General features: G+C 40.2%; 1 protein-coding gene across 5 annotated transcripts in view; it reads right to left on the bottom strand.

The window, feature by feature from the left end:
• Window positions 1-15,266, bottom strand: part of tprb (translocated promoter region b, nuclear basket protein) — a 24,354-nt gene extending 9,088 nt beyond the window's left edge. For all 5 annotated transcript variants that reach the window (XM_079831630.1, XM_079831632.1, XM_079831631.1 and 2 more), the window contains exons 1-39: window positions 15,101-15,266; window positions 14,740-14,844; window positions 14,586-14,659; window positions 14,397-14,493; window positions 13,865-13,968; window positions 13,493-13,657; window positions 13,278-13,370; window positions 13,103-13,183; window positions 12,870-12,957; window positions 11,766-11,906; window positions 11,218-11,315; window positions 10,115-10,312; window positions 9,906-10,013; window positions 9,324-9,553; window positions 9,089-9,249; window positions 8,850-8,992; window positions 8,606-8,754; window positions 8,332-8,494; window positions 8,101-8,235; window positions 7,858-7,998; window positions 7,609-7,765; window positions 7,268-7,434; window positions 6,948-7,100; window positions 6,003-6,323; window positions 5,735-5,922; window positions 5,239-5,386; window positions 4,234-4,371; window positions 3,762-3,893; window positions 3,532-3,662; window positions 3,232-3,442; window positions 3,008-3,154; window positions 2,423-2,621; window positions 2,104-2,300; window positions 1,951-2,024; window positions 1,618-1,811; window positions 777-1,079; window positions 534-676; window positions 343-423; window positions 25-240 (exon numbers count right to left, since the gene is read on the bottom strand). In XM_079831630.1, the coding sequence (XP_079687756.1) occupies window positions 25-240; window positions 343-423; window positions 534-676; window positions 777-1,079; window positions 1,618-1,811; window positions 1,951-2,024; window positions 2,104-2,300; window positions 2,423-2,621; window positions 3,008-3,154; window positions 3,232-3,442; window positions 3,532-3,662; window positions 3,762-3,893; window positions 4,234-4,371; window positions 5,239-5,386; window positions 5,735-5,922; window positions 6,003-6,323; window positions 6,948-7,100; window positions 7,268-7,434; window positions 7,609-7,765; window positions 7,858-7,998; window positions 8,101-8,235; window positions 8,332-8,494; window positions 8,606-8,754; window positions 8,850-8,992; window positions 9,089-9,249; window positions 9,324-9,553; window positions 9,906-10,013; window positions 10,115-10,312; window positions 11,218-11,315; window positions 11,766-11,906; window positions 12,870-12,957; window positions 13,103-13,183; window positions 13,278-13,370; window positions 13,493-13,657; window positions 13,865-13,968; window positions 14,397-14,493; window positions 14,586-14,659; window positions 14,740-14,844; window positions 15,101-15,251 (5,925 nt within the window). In that variant the 5' untranslated portion in view covers window positions 15,252-15,266. The remainder of the gene's footprint in view (window positions 1-24; window positions 241-342; window positions 424-533; window positions 677-776; window positions 1,080-1,617; window positions 1,812-1,950; window positions 2,025-2,103; window positions 2,301-2,422; window positions 2,622-3,007; window positions 3,155-3,231; window positions 3,443-3,531; window positions 3,663-3,761; window positions 3,894-4,233; window positions 4,372-5,238; window positions 5,387-5,734; window positions 5,923-6,002; window positions 6,324-6,947; window positions 7,101-7,267; window positions 7,435-7,608; window positions 7,766-7,857; window positions 7,999-8,100; window positions 8,236-8,331; window positions 8,495-8,605; window positions 8,755-8,849; window positions 8,993-9,088; window positions 9,250-9,323; window positions 9,554-9,905; window positions 10,014-10,114; window positions 10,313-11,217; window positions 11,316-11,765; window positions 11,907-12,869; window positions 12,958-13,102; window positions 13,184-13,277; window positions 13,371-13,492; window positions 13,658-13,864; window positions 13,969-14,396; window positions 14,494-14,585; window positions 14,660-14,739; window positions 14,845-15,100) is intronic.

The raw sequence follows: 15,266 nt of genomic DNA, 5'->3' as shown, positions 1-15,266 counted from the left end.
TTTAGCGGCGGAGTGACTACAAACCTGCTCTTCTTCCTCCTCATCCTCCTCCTCCTCGGATTCATCTTCGTGGTCTCCCTCACTATCTGTGTCACTAACAATGACTATGACATGGTGCTCGGGCTCATCTGGGCTTCGATGGGTGTCAGAGGAATGGGGCAGAAGTCGATCTCCAGGCACAGACTGAGATGGTCCTGGTTCCTCATCCATCATCTCCAAGGTAGAGTAGCTCTCCAACTCCTTCACACAGACATGCATATGAAACGCCAATTTCTATTAGTTTCACACTTCTACTCTACTGAATACAAACAGGAAGTTCTACACACATCCTTCTGCCATTACCTGTCCAGCGTCAGGAGCCTCCTGGTTCTCACCCGGGACAACGCTCTCAGCCTCAGTGCTGTCCTCAGCCAACATCTCTTCCTGCAAAGTATATTTTGTGTTTTATGTAGCACACAGACTTGAATTTTTTTTTTAAAAACAAAAATAAATGATGCCACTTTATATAATATACTTTAGTTCTAAAACCTCACCTCCAGCCCCATCCTTTGAATGCGGACCCTCTTGAAAATGGGAGTGTCACTGGGCTCATCCTGGGACTGCGTGTCAGCAGACATGCTCTCTTGTTCCTCTTCACGGGGACGTTTGCTCAAGGCACTACTAGGAGACGCGGTCACTACAGGAGGAAACATTAGAACTCATCTGTAGAGTGAAGTTCCATGAAAAAAAAAAAAAAAGTGTTCAGCTAATCTGGTTGCTTTTATAATTGACATTACCTGCATTGGCACTGCTTGTGCTAGCGGTGGCACTCCACAGCCCGGTGGATGTAGAAAGAGGCCTGTCTAACTGTGAGGTTGGGAGCATTACAGCAGCTGGAGGTTCCTGATTGGATGGTTCAGCAGGGGGTTGGGTTTGTTGTTGAGTGGGCTGGATGAACGCAGTGGCTTGGTTCTGCTGTTGGACGTTCAGCAGAGGTTGAGACAGGGTGGTCTGAACATTAGGGCTGGTGGACCGCACTGAACCGCTGGCACTGCCATAGACAGTCACATGCTCTGGTGGACCCTCAGATGACTGCATGGCTGCAAGGTCAAGGGGAAGAAAAAAAAAATTGCGCAGTGTTGTTATTAACTAAAACTATGAAATATTTTTGTTAATGTTAATAAAGCAGAAATAAAATAAATATTACTAAAACTGAGATAAAGCGCAAAAATAAACAAAAGCACATAAAATGACAGTAAAATTGAAAAAGAAAAAAATCTAATTTAACATCAATAAATACTTTAGTATTAAACAATCAAAAACATTTATTTTAGTATAATTGATAAACTATTATATTTTTGGGTAATGTATATATATATATATATATATATATATATATATATATATATATATATAGCATGTGTCATTTTTATTAATTTATTTAAATGTCTATAGTTTTTATTTAGTTTTAGTTCTTTTAAACTTTGACCTAAACTAAATGAAAATCAGAAATGTTGCTATGGCAACTAGCTGAAATAAAAAGTGTTTGTATTTATTTCAGTTAATGTTTATTTTATTTTATTTCCAGTAAGTTTTTCGAAAACGGTATTCCTGGTCTAAAACCTGGCCAACACTTACGCTCTTGGCTCTCCTGCGTGGTGGGCATGACTGTGGCAGTGGGTGTAGGAGTGGGCACTGGGGCAGGAGTGATCATGGGTTTGATGCTGGCCCTTGGGGTGGATTTGTTTCCTGGGATGGCTGGAGGCTTGCTGGGGGTTGCCGCCAGAGGTGTGGGCTTTATGTTAGCAGTTGGAGGTTCTGAAGTGCTTGCACTATCAAAGAGACATAGAGGGGATGTAGAGAAGCTTTTGTAGATGTAGAGGAGCCTTTTTTTTTTTTTTTTTAAATATGACAGTGACTAAGAATTAAATGTGCAGGTGAATGTGAAGTGGCCCCTTAAAAATACTATACCTTCCTCTTTCTGCCACTGGTGTGGACTTGAGAGAGAGCTGTCGCTGTTCTGTTGTCCTTTGAGGCTCCTGGGTCTGCAGACAGAAGAAAAACTAGATAGACACTTAAAACTTTCAGCTATAGGTTTGCAATTGCACAAACGTGTGGTGTTACCTTGCTGGAGCCCTGTTCTGGTGGTTCGTCTCTCTGTTCTCCATGTCTCTCCTGCTGCTCACGGAGGTCTCGCAGCTCTCTTTCCTGTCTGTTCAGACGGCCCTCGTACTGAGACTTTAGTGCGCTCATTCGTACTTCCAATTCCTCTTTTTGTAGCTTCAGCTCCTCATTTTCTTTCAGAAGCTGACCCTTTACACCTGGAAGTAAAGGAGAAGGTGTAAAAAAAAAAAATCAGTGTCAAACTAACTGGAACAGAAAGACTTTATTGAATTTAAAACCGAAAATCAAATCTCTTTTAAAACAGAGGGGCAATTCTTACCAGAAAGCTGGCTGATCTTCTGCTTGGCCATTACTATGGCCTTCTTGGTCCTCTCCTCCTTGTCAGTCAGCTGCTGTTTGAGTCGCTCCTCCTGAGAAGATTTATCTTGAAGCTCCTGTCTAAGACGCGTTAGCTCCCCCTGAAGGCGAGAGGCCTGTTCCTGTGCACTGCGTGCCTCTGCTTCCCGCTCGCCTACAGTCTGAAAATGCCAACAGAAATCTCACACGGAGGATCATATTTTCAAAAAGGTACCTAATCACCTTTTTCAGTCTGATCTTAGAAGGTTGTGCAGTACAGTACGTTTCACTGCAGACTGTTTTGAGATCCAATCACAAAGTAATGCAGGTTTTGCAAAGATACTGATAAAAGACATGAGAGCGACACTATTTCACATGACAAAAGGGGGGGGGTCACAGAAAAAGGGTGGAAAATGGTAGTAAATATGAATCACACAAAAAAAAGTAATACATATTTAAATGTATTTATTAAATAATTTATCAATTAAGGATAATAGAACTAAGGAGAAAAAAAAAGTAGGAAAAAAAAAAAGTGTCATTAACCTTTTAAACTAGGAAGTGCACTTACTCTATTGAGATTCTCCAGATGGCCTTCCAGTTCTCTTGTCCTGTTCTCTGATTGGTTGAGGGACTCTTTGAGGCCCTGAAGTTCTTGAGCTGATGCCTGCTGTGCCTCCTGATCCTGGGCTGGTGCAGATGCAGCAGCGGCTACAACCTGAACAAAACCAATTGCATCAGATCTCCACTCCAAACACACATTTCAACTTTCTTAAATCATAAACCTTGTCTCACCTTGTCATATTCAACCTTGAGCTCCTCATATTGGGTTTTATACCGTCGACCAATCTTTTTAACTTGTGTGATAGTTTTCAGTTTCTCCTGGATGTCCAAAGTTTTGGCCTCCTGGTCTTTCTTCAGGTTGTCCCTCTCCACCATCACCTTCCCCAGGTTCTCTCTTAGGTTCTGAACCTGAGACTGAATCATAGCCAAAGAGCCACTGCTCCTGCAAAGAGCAAGAAAATGTGACATGCATAAGATACAGCAAGACACAAAAATAAAATGTTTTTTTAACCTGTGAAACTTTGCTCTAACCTGGAAGCCTCAGCTTTGAGCCGGCTAGACTCCTCAACAAGTTGCTGGATGCGTTTAAGATGTGCTTCCCTCTCAGAGTGTAGGCGCTTGTACTCCTCTGGGTCAGTGTCTTTCTGCTGGCTCACCAGGTGCTAAACATCACCAGAAAGTATAATCAGGAGCCAATCATTTTCACCCATGAAAAATGCATCGTTTTTGAAGGAAATACTTCAAAATACATAAATTCTGACCTGAGTACGTGCTTTCCAGCGTTTGATGTCTTCTTCCAGAAGCTTCTTCTCTGCCTGTAGCATACCACTCTTCTCACTGAGCTCTGCATTGGACTCCTGCATAGGCAAGATGTCCGACTCCAGTTTACGCACCTGTAAACCATTATGAAAATCAACAATTGATATCAAAAGCATTTTGCGATCAACTTTTTATTCAATTTTAAAATGTACACAGAAATTGTGTTATATGTAAAGTAACATGCATAATTATTCACAATAAAACTACAGTTAACACAAACAATATACATCAAAATAAATCATGAAAATCCGAGTGTGGAGGCCTGTTTGCTATATTTACTAAATTATACAAAAACAGATGGTTTCAAAAGTGCATCAATAAATTGATTGATAGGGGTAATGTAATACTGTCTTTTTAGCAGCAGTTACATTTGCAAATATAATAAGTTAGTTATGTGTTATAAGAGTGCCTTGCCTTGGCTTGAGTTTCCTGCAGCTCCTGTTCCAGTTTCTCTTTCTCCTCCCTAAGCATCTTATTGGTCTCCATTAGCACATTCATGGTCTCGGTCTTCTTCATTAACTCATCATGCTGGGACAGTGTCTTTGCAGTCACCTTAAGACAATTAAACACAGTGAGTACCATGCACAGGCTAAAGGAAAGAATGGAATCTGGTAACCAAGGCAGTTAAAGGGATAGTTCACCCAAAAATGAAAATTAGCCCATGATTTACTCACCCTCAAGTCATCCTAAGTGTATGTGACATTCTTCTTTCAGACTAATATAATTCAGGCTAATCCAAGCATAATAATTGCAGTAATAGTTGCTGTTTTTGAAGTCCATAAAAAAAATGCACCTGTCCATCGAATAACGTGCTCCATGCGGCTCCGGGATGTTAATAAAGGCCTTCTGAAGCAAATTGATGCGTTTGTAAGAAAAATATCCATATTTAAAACTTTATCAAGTAAAGTTCCAGCCGATCGCCTTCCGTGGAAAAGTGTTGAAAGTTGAAAGTGAAACTCAAGATGCGTACGTGACGTCATGACGAATGTACCTGGTCGCGTTAGTCTTTCAATCGGCAGAGGACCTTTCAACACTTTTCCATAAATTGAACACGGAAGGCAGTTGGCCGAAACTTTACTTTATAAAGTCTTAAATATGGATATTTTTCGTTCACAAGCGCATCGATTCGCTTCAGCAGGCCTTTATTAACACCCTGGAGCCACGTGGAGCATGTTATTTAACGGACAGACTTCAAAAACAGAGCAACTATTACTGCTATAATAATGCTTTGATTATTAGCCAGGACTTTTGTAATATAACTCAGATTTTATTCATCTGAAAGAAAAATGTCATATACACCTAGGATGACTTGAGGGTGCGCAAATCATGGGCCAATTTTCATTTTTGGGTGAACTAACCCTTTAACTAGTATAATTGGTCAGGAATAAAATAGAACACATCTTGGTCCTCCACACCAACCTGCATTCTCTCTCTCTCTGCACTTAGACTCTCCTGAACATCCTTCAGCTCTCTCTCCAGATGCTCCACTCTCAGCCTGTGCCTCAGACTCTCCCCCTGGACCACCTCAAACCGAGACTCTGCAATCTCCTTCTCCCGTCGCACAAACCTGCAAACCAAAGGAGAAAAAGAGACTGCCTTGAATGAGGAAGCAAAAGAAAAAAATATATAACATTTTCTCATTTCTATTTTACTCCATCTAATCTATTTTTAACATATTCTCTGCACAATCAACCCTCTAAGAACACAGTACAAATGTATCTTTTCTAAACTTATTCTTAGACTTTAACTTAGTCACTGGTCAGTAAAATGTAACAATTTACTAGCCAATGGCTAATGACAGACATTTGCCACCTGTGGCAAAATTTGGTCACATATGTGAGTGATTTACCCGCATTGAAGAGGGTTGACAATTAAAATCAATGAAATTCCTAACATCTTGGATGGGGATATTCACCTGAGTATCTCCAGGAGCTGATCCTGAGACTTGCCCTCCTCAGTCAGAGAGACGTTGAGTGGACTCTCACTGGCTGCTCGCTGCAGCTGACTGGCCATCTGTCCACTCAGAGTCTGTATCTGCTCATGGAGGAGTGTGTTCTGCCTCTGCAGATCTTCACAGCGAGACTCTATCTTACACTGCTCCTCCTGATGTGGAGAGAGAAACAAAGTGACTGTGAAAATGCTATAAATACTTCTATAATAAGCTTTTTTTGCCATTCCTTTACCTTGAGAATCTTCTCTTGCTCTTCCCAGGAGACACGAGCCTCCAGGAGCTGTGCGCTGGTGCTCTGAACTTTCTCCTCCAGCTGCTGTCTGAGAAGAGTCACCTGCAGAGCCTGAGCTTTGGCAGCCTGCAGTGCTTCCACGTCGGCCGCGTGCAGCAACATCTCCCTCTCATATTTATCCTGAGCCTCAGCTGCCATCTTAGCCTGCTGCTGACTGTCCATGACAGCCTGCTGCTCCTGTGCAGCAGCAACAGAAGCTCTCTCCAGGACACTCTTGTGTTCTGCCTGCAGGCTGCTCAGAGACTTCCTCAGTTCACTCAGCTAGGATAAGAGATTAAGACTTAAGTCAAATTCAGCCTCAATATTAAACTAAATAATAATAACTCAATATTGTTCACTTAGAACATTAAAAAAAGAACACAGAACGCAATACATAAACACCCATTAACATCAACCCAGGAAAATGACACAGAGCTACATCAGGGGTGCCCATGTAAACCCAAATATGATCATCCTCATGTGAGGGACTGCCATCCTTAAAAGGCAGCTATATATTTAATGAATAAAGACCAAATTTCCCTGTAATGTAATATTTTTTTAAAAAACATCTTCCTACTCACTATTTTAGATGCTGTATGCCATCTTTTTTTTTTTGATTATTTAATTACCTTATGTTATTTCTTTTAATAATTGTATTCATTTATTGTAATCTTGCACTGTTTTTGACTAAACGTCAAACCTTAGCACTTCATTTCAGCACCCCAGACCACAGTTTGAAAACCCCATGAACTGCATCATAATTAAATCAATCAAGTTTTACCTTGAATAACATAAGTGGACCGGGTTTAAAAAAATTAAATAAAAAATTGTAGATTATGGCCTCTCTAAAAAAGAAAGGCCAAGCATCTAGTGAGCAGATAGTAGTAGAGGTGGGAATAGTATTACCTCTTGTTCCACAGAAGCAACAGCTTTGCTTTTCTCTTCCTGCAAGCTCTGCTTCACCTTGTCCATCTCCAGAAGTTTCTGCTCCAGCTGTTTATATTGCCCCTGAGCCGCCTCCATCTGGGTTTCCACAGATGAACGCACCTGCTCCGTTACCTAAAAGAGGAAAGGACAAAATTTACAAAATAATCAAACATAAAAATATCGAAGTTAATCCCATTACTTTCTTAAAATGTCCCATGGTCAATTTCATATTCTTTATTATTATGGGAGGTAAATTGTGTTACAGTAGAGCACAGTGATTTTTATCATTTCCCACCTACCTGTTTCTCTTTATCCAGGGACTCCTCCAGGCTAAGGCTCATGGCTTTGTACTGCTCCATACTGGCAGTAGTGTTCTTCAGTCGCTCGGCCAGCTCTTCTACCTTGCTCTCAGCCTGCTTCAGCTGGGCACGTAGAGCCTCCATGTCCCCCTCACTGCCCTGCAGGCCTGGAGAGGAAAAAAAAAAAAAACCTTTAGAAAGGCACTTTTTTCAACAACACTGCCCTGTTTTTCATAGCCTAATAGAAAGTTAGGCAATCTAAGGAGTGTTAGGTAAACTAAGCAAAAATAAAATAAATACTCTGCTACCATGTTGGCTAAATCATGAGCAAAGTCTCTCACTTGTATGTACTGTGGGGAACACCAGCCGGCTCTCCCCGTTATTGAACTGAAGCCTCAGGTTTTTAAGCTCAAGTTGGGCAGCACTAAGCTGTTCTCTTGTCCTGTGGTGCTGGGCTGTTTGTGTTTCCAGCTGCTTCTTAGCATCCATCAGCTGCATCTGTAATGTAGGGGAATGTCAAAGAGACATGAGTGAGCCAAGATACCAATAAGGAGGAAATACGAGGAGAGAGAGAAAGATGTGTCCCTCACGTCTTGATTGCGTGCCAGCAGGTGCTTCTGTTCCACCTCATTCTCGAGTCTCTTCTGGAGCTGAGCAATCTCTCGCTCCTGCTTCTCAATTTGAGCAGTCAGCCGTTGTCTGGTCTCTGTTTCAGAGCGCTCTAGAGTTGCCTGCAAAAATCATTTTCAAATCCACAAGTTCTCAAAACATCCTTTGTGAGACCCAGATTGTCTGTACCAAAGTTTGAAATGATTAATTAAAGTACTTGTCACCTGTATTGATTTGAGGTTGGTCAGCAGCATGTTCTGGCCGAGTTGTTGGGCCTGGAAGATCTCCTTCTCCTGGGTCAGTCTGATCTCCACCATCTTCAGCATGTCTCTCTCTTTACGCAGGTTCTCTGCCTCAGACTGAAACAGAGACATAGACGTAGTATTCAGAGTCGTATTCAAGGTACGACTGAACTAACAGTCGTCAGAGAAACCTGTGCTTGAGTGTGCAACAACCTCAGCAATGGTGAGTTTCTCGGCAGCTGCTCGCCGTTCCTGGGTGAGGGTGTGTATGGTCTGTTCGCTCTGCTGAATTGCTGCAGCCTGTTTCTGAGTCTTCTCATTCAGAGAGGCAATCTCTTTACGGTAGCCCTCCACATTATCCTGGAGCATCTCATACCTGACATACATCACAAGGAAGAAAAAAAAATCAAGGATTCTACAATGAGGGGGTGGGGGTTTGGGTTTGGGGTCAGGGAAAAATGAGGACCAAAAGACTATGACTGGATACCGTTTGGAGGTGAACTCCAGTTGTGTGGAAATCTTGCTGTTTTCAGAGCGGAGTTCTGTTACTTGATCCTGCAGTTTCTCACTTTGCTCATTCAGAGCCTTTTCACACTCATTTTTTTCCTTCTTATAGGCCACAAAGACTTCCTGAAGCTGATGCATTAAATTAAAGACATTTATAATGTTACAAAAACAATTCTGTTTCAAATAAATGCTGTTCTTTTGAACTTTATATTTAAATAACCTACCTGTTTCAGTGCAGCCTTGGCCTCTACTGACTCAGTGGAATCTATCACCGTGGCAACAAGACCAGTAGGGGTACCTGCAGTAGGTGTGACAACTGGAGAACGGCGAGGAGTGGAGGTCAGCATAAGCTCCTCAGCAACAGCACCTATCACAGTACAAGTTTATTCAATCATTGTAAAACTTTCACGCAACATTGGGTTGCTTTTAATTTGCTCATGTCAATAAACTAAACAATAACTACCCTGTGGGAAGGTGACTCCAGTGGTCTGGGTCAGAAGCATGCGGAACATGTCCCTCTGGCGTGCCACAGCGTCAACCTTCTGTAGGTCCTGAGCTCTCTTTTCCTTCAGCTGCTCCAATTCACATTGAAGATCCACAAGATATTTCTCCACCTCACTGCGTCTGAACACACTCAGCATTATGCTTTCCCTATCGATATTAGGTTGACAGATCCACTTAAAATCACACACACTTACTTCATGGTGTCTACCTCCAACTCATCCTTCTCCTTTGCCTCACTGAGGTCTCTTAGTGCCACTAGGAGTCGCTGGTTCTGCTGCTGCAGCTCTTCAACGCCACGGAACGTGACCAGGTGCTGAGAAATCACTTCTGAAGTGCTGCTCACGTCTGCTGAACACATCTCATCTTCATCACGCATCACATGGTTACCACGTGCTTCCTCCAGCTCAATGAGGAGGACCCGCACCTGAGATGGTGATGTGAAAACAATAGGATTTTAGATTTGGTAACCCTTTACAATAAGGTCTCATTTATTAATATTGGTTAATGCATTTACTAGCATAAACCAAACATGAACAATCTTACAGCATTTATTAACTTTTGTTAATCTTAGTTAACCAACTTGCGTTAACAGATACAAATTTTTATCTTGGTAATGTATTAGTAAATTGAAATTAACATCAACTAATATTAATAAATGCTGTAGAAGTATTGTTCATTGTTAGTTCACGTTAACAAATTAAACCTTATTGTAAAGTGCCGATTATTATTTCTCTCGCATAAAGGATTGATGTCTGAGCTGTGCCATTAGACCTTACCTGTTGAGCCATGTCAGCCAGCTGCACCTCAAACCTCTGGTTATCTCTCTCCAACACAGATGCACGTTTGTTGCCTTCATCTGCTTCTTTCTGCAGGCGATGGACCTCCTGAAAGGATAGTCATAGATTTGTTTTCGTAAGTGCAAAGCAATCATTAGGCAGCATGTATTGGCAGTGTGACATGCAGTAACAGACTCCTCTGTCCTCACCGTGAGAGCTTGCTCTAGTTTAGCAGACAGACTGGAAACAGACTTTTGCATGCGCTCGTACTCCTCTCTCTGTCTCTTCAGGATGGGTGCCTTTGCTTCCATCTCCTGCACAATGTCATCCAAGTACTTGTGCAAGCGTTTGTTCTCTATTTTCTCCCGTTGTAGTTGCTCTTGAGTCTCTACGTATGCTGTATATATCTACATGAAAATAGGAGAATGTATCTTAACATTTAAAGTCCCTGTAAAGGCAATTCTGAGATTTGTTTCTAAACACATTATAAATGTTAGAAATGTATTGCTGAAACACATTACAAAGACTGTGAACTATGAAGTACTGAATTTAGAAGTTAGACCGTTAAACAGTTTTTCACCGTTGCTGTGTTCAGGATTTTCTGGGCGGGGCTAAAACGGTGGCTCGATGACGCACTGGAGCCACCGAGCCTGGCTCCTCCCCTAACACGATCATAACTAGAGCACATTCGCATCAGTTCGATCGCGAGTTACTGTTAGTACTGTTAGTTACTATAGTCAACAACTTACATAACAGCTTACAAAACAAAAACGATGAAGAGGTGGATTAATTTTGTGAACAGCAACCTTGATGGAGAGCTGAGGATCATCACAGACACCTGCCTCTGCAGTGACTTTACACCGGATCGTTTTACAAACTTTCACCGGAGACAACTGGGATTCACTGATAATCCGCTGCAGAACCGACTATCCCCCGCCCAGGCCTTCATCCTCCCGTCCCACCGACATCTGGTGCGTCGTGATCATAGACGCTCGTGATCAGTGAGTGTTGTCTTGTGTGCTACTGCCGCTTTCCCGCGAGTGGCCATGGTTTCGGCGCCGACAGCGGACACACCCCCAGCGTTTGAGAGCAGAGAATGCTGCTCATTTTTTCAGGTTTTTGATAAGCTATTTTATGTACTTCCCAGATTTTTTTATGATTCAAATTTGGCTGGGTGGTTAATAACACATTTATCAGTGGTGTGAGGAACTCAGAACACATGTTTAGTTTTGACTTTACAGGGACTTTAAACAAAACTTCTGCATATGAACTATGCAATTGGCATCACAAATATCAGAATGTAGGTCAGTACCTCTGTGAGTTTCATGCCTGGTTTGATGATTTTAGCAACTGTAGCTGCAGTGGGGGACATTGTTGTCACATGCTCTTCTGTAAGAATTGAAGTAGTTCCTGGAATGGCAAAAAAAACACACAAAAAAAAAAACACTCATAATATCTTTAAAGTGAGTTGCAAGTCACTGCCCATAAAACAACAGAATTAATAAAGAATTTTAGCTTGCAAAGCAACAAATTTAGAAATACCATTTCACATGCTAGAAGCAGGCATGTGATCAGCTAACGAATTTTTTTTTTTAAAAACCCTAATTTCAGAAAACTTAATTTCTTTGTTTTCAAAAATTAAACCATTGAGCTTTTATTTTGGCGGAAAACCACAGGGAGACCTTACACATTTCTCATTACAAAGATGGTTGGCGCATACTGCATTCGCAAATGCGGCTCAAACACACAGCACTTGCACTTTTACGCAAATGTCATTCTTTTCAGGTCGAAAAATTTGAAATACAGAAGAAGAAAAAATTATCCCTGTAGAAGGTAAAGAAATACAGTGCTGATGCTAACCTCTGTGTTTGGTGTCAGACAGCAGCTCATTTGCATTTTCCAGCTCTTTCTCCTGGCTGCTTATTTTCTCTTTCAGTTCAGCAATTTCCTTATCCTTACAACCCTCCAGCTCTGCCATCTTTACTTCCAGAGTTTTGTGTGCTATTCAGAGTAGACAGGACATTGTAATGGGCATATGAAGAAGCGCAAGAATAACGACTAACATTGAAATAATAAAAAAACAAAACACACTTCCATTCAAAAGTTTGAGGTCAATAGGATTTTTTAATGCTTTCGAAAAAAAATCTCGAGCCAACCAAGGCTGCGTTTACTTGATCAATATGCAATAATAACAACATTAATATTGCGAACTATTATTGCAATATAAAATTCCTGTTTTCTGTTTCAATATAAATATAATTTATTCCTGAAAAAAAAAAGTCTTTGTCACATGATCCTTCAGAAATCATTCTTATTGGCTGCTATTTATGGTGCCAAGGAATCATTTCTTACTATTATCAAATGTGAAAAGTTGACTTAACTTAAAGCTTAACTTTTTTTAAAGGATTTTTGATCAATATAAAGTTCAAAAGAACCGCATTTATTTGAAATAGAAATCAATTTAATGCATCTTTGTGAATAAAAGTACTAATTTCTTTCAAAAACAAAAAAATATTCCTGACTCCCAAGTTGAACTTCCTTCATCTACAAAAACAAGACTCTGGGTCTCATTCATCAAGCATGATTGCATACGAACGTTTTCACAAACAAATCATGATTCAATTACTTTCGTTCTACTTTCGTCTCTAGAGAGCATCGTGTTTGCTCAAAGTGGCGAAAGAAAAGTGTGCATGGAAAGCCATTATATGGGCATGGTTTGGTTGTGTTTTATGTAAATTAATTACTTCAGGCATGCGGTTGCTCATTTAGAATACTCCGAATTCATCAACATTAGAACAAAGTTAGGAACAAATTCAATTTGGCAGACCATTTTCGTGCGAAGTTCAAATGTGCTTATAAATACAAATAGTGTATGCAATTATAAGTGAATGAGACCCAATGTCTATGCAGGCCCCTTTACTGGTCAGACACATGCATATTGACAGGACCATTAAATTCGCTTACCCTCTCCAGCCTCTTTAAGCAGCTTGTGAAGTTCCTCAACAGCTCTGCTGAGCTCCTCACCCTTGGCTTCGGAATCAGCTGCAGCTCCCTGTGAATCATCAACAGAACTCGAACATAATTTCTTAGCAATATCATTAAGAATTAAATTTGCTTTTAGAGTGATAAAATATTATATTCTGATTCAGGCACTCTTTTAAATCATACACAAATTCTTCAAGCAATTAAAAATTTACCTTATACAAATTTGAGAGCTTGATATTGGCATTGAGTTCATTACTGAACTTCTCCTCCAAACTGGCTTGCTGTTCTTTTGCCTAAAAGTACAACATGCCCAACAGATTATGAAGAACTCTGAAACCCAATTCATCTGAAAAAACAAACAAACAGCGAGGGATAACATTGTCTAACCTCTCTCATCTTGGTGATCATCTCCTCGGCTTGTCTCTGAAGGTTCTCATTGGATGCCTTTAGACTGGTCACCTGATCTTGGAGGCGGGTGATCTACACAGGCATGCAGAGATTAGCACACAGACTAAAAACTAACACATTTCAAAGCAGATCAGACAACATTACTGAAAACTTAAAATACATACAAAACATATAGAAAATGGCTTATTCAGTACCTCATCCTCCTTGTTATTAAAGTTGCATTGGAGCTCCAGTATCTCATTGCCTTTCTGCCGGGAAAGAGACAGCAGCTCTTCACTCTTAGCCTTAAGCTCAGTGTTCAGCCAGGTTACTTGACTCTGGAGTAGGTCTTTCTCCTGCTCCATTCGCTTCTCTTTATACTGGAAGATGAACAGCATATCAAATCATGGTAATAAAAATATCAGCTTGTTATAAAACTGTTTAAAATCAGACAAATATAGTTGTAAAAAACAGTGAATTACAAACGCACTAGTGATAAATCTTTTCAAAAAGAGAATTATACTGGTGCAGACAGGTTTTAGATCAATGCATTACTATAAAAATAGTTAGATTTCTTTCAATATTACCTTGATTGAGACCTCAGAGGCTTCGGATCCATCCAGTTTGATCTGAAACTGCATCCTCTCTGCATTGACTTCCACCAATCTATCATTAAGACGCTTCAGGTCATCTTTAAAAGAAGAAGAAAAAAGGTGTGTATTATACAATACTTTTTAACAGTTTGGCATCAGTCTTTTTTCTTTTTTTTTATTAAAGAAATCATACTGTTTTTCAGAAAGGACCCATTCATTTTTTCAAAATACATGCAGAAAACAGTTTTTTTTCCTTGCGCTCCAAATCCGCATAGAATTTCTGCAGGATCATGTGACATTGAAGACTGCATTAATGACTGCTGAATATTCAATTTTGTTTTTAATTGTAATATTTCACAATAATGTTGTTTTCACTGTATCTTTTGTTCAAATAAATGCAGCCATGGTGAACATAAGACACTTATTCCACTTTTTTTTTATCTGACCCCAACATTTTAAACCCAAACCCTATACAACCTGTGAAAAATTAGTTTTTAATGTTCATTAAAGAATGCTTATTAAATACCGCTTTGTTGTTCCATCTCCTGGGATCTCCTTTCCAATGTCCGCACAAGCTCTCGTTTTTCCGCCTCAAGCTCATCTTTGGCTTTAGAAAGTTCATTCTACACAAAGAATGCGTAATTTCACCATTCTTCAACATCACAAAATTCAAGAGTAGACATAAACTTCACTCGGTTACACCATCTTTCGTTACCTGTTGTGATTCTAGTTTGCTGTATAAAGATGCTTGCTCCTTGTTTTTCTCTTGTGAGGATTTCAGCTCTTCCTCTGTAAAAAGACAAGTACAATATAACATGAAGTCTGGTATTTTTAATCAAAGAAGAGGCATTTGATTACCACCTGCTTACCCAATTTGCAATACTCTTCTTTCAGTATTTGATGTTCTTGGGTCTGGGACACAAACTGAGTTTGACTCTCAGCGAACTTCTTCTCGATGTCAAAATATTGTTGTTCTATATGAAACAACAAAAAATGTATCATCATCCATACAAACAAGTCTACGGTAATGATTGCAGACAGACCTTTCCTATTAGACTTAAAATCTATTTAACAAGTGTAACGTATGTTTACTACATATAGATTGCAGAACAATATGTCAAAGTGGGAAAAATAAAGTTTAAATAAAGATAAGAAGACCCAGGCCTCGTTCATGAGTTTTTCGTTCGTGGCTATGGACTGTTTACATCTATTAAAACAACATAGCCTTACCACTATCCACCCGATATTGCTCTTGTTGTGCCTTGAGGAAATCAACTTCACATTGCTGGTCAGAAATGTACTTCTCTAATTTAGTCAAGACAGTTTTTTGGAGTTTCGCTATCTCCGACCGCTCCAATATTTGCTGCAACACAGCCGCCATTTTTCGTTCGAATAA

The sequence above is a fragment of the Gobio gobio genome (assembly GCF_949357685.1).
Source record: "Gobio gobio genome assembly, chromosome: 12".
In the NCBI taxonomy this organism is placed as follows: domain Eukaryota; kingdom Metazoa; phylum Chordata; class Actinopteri; order Cypriniformes; family Gobionidae; genus Gobio; species Gobio gobio.
This window is presented reverse-complemented; position numbering and strand designations above follow the sequence as displayed.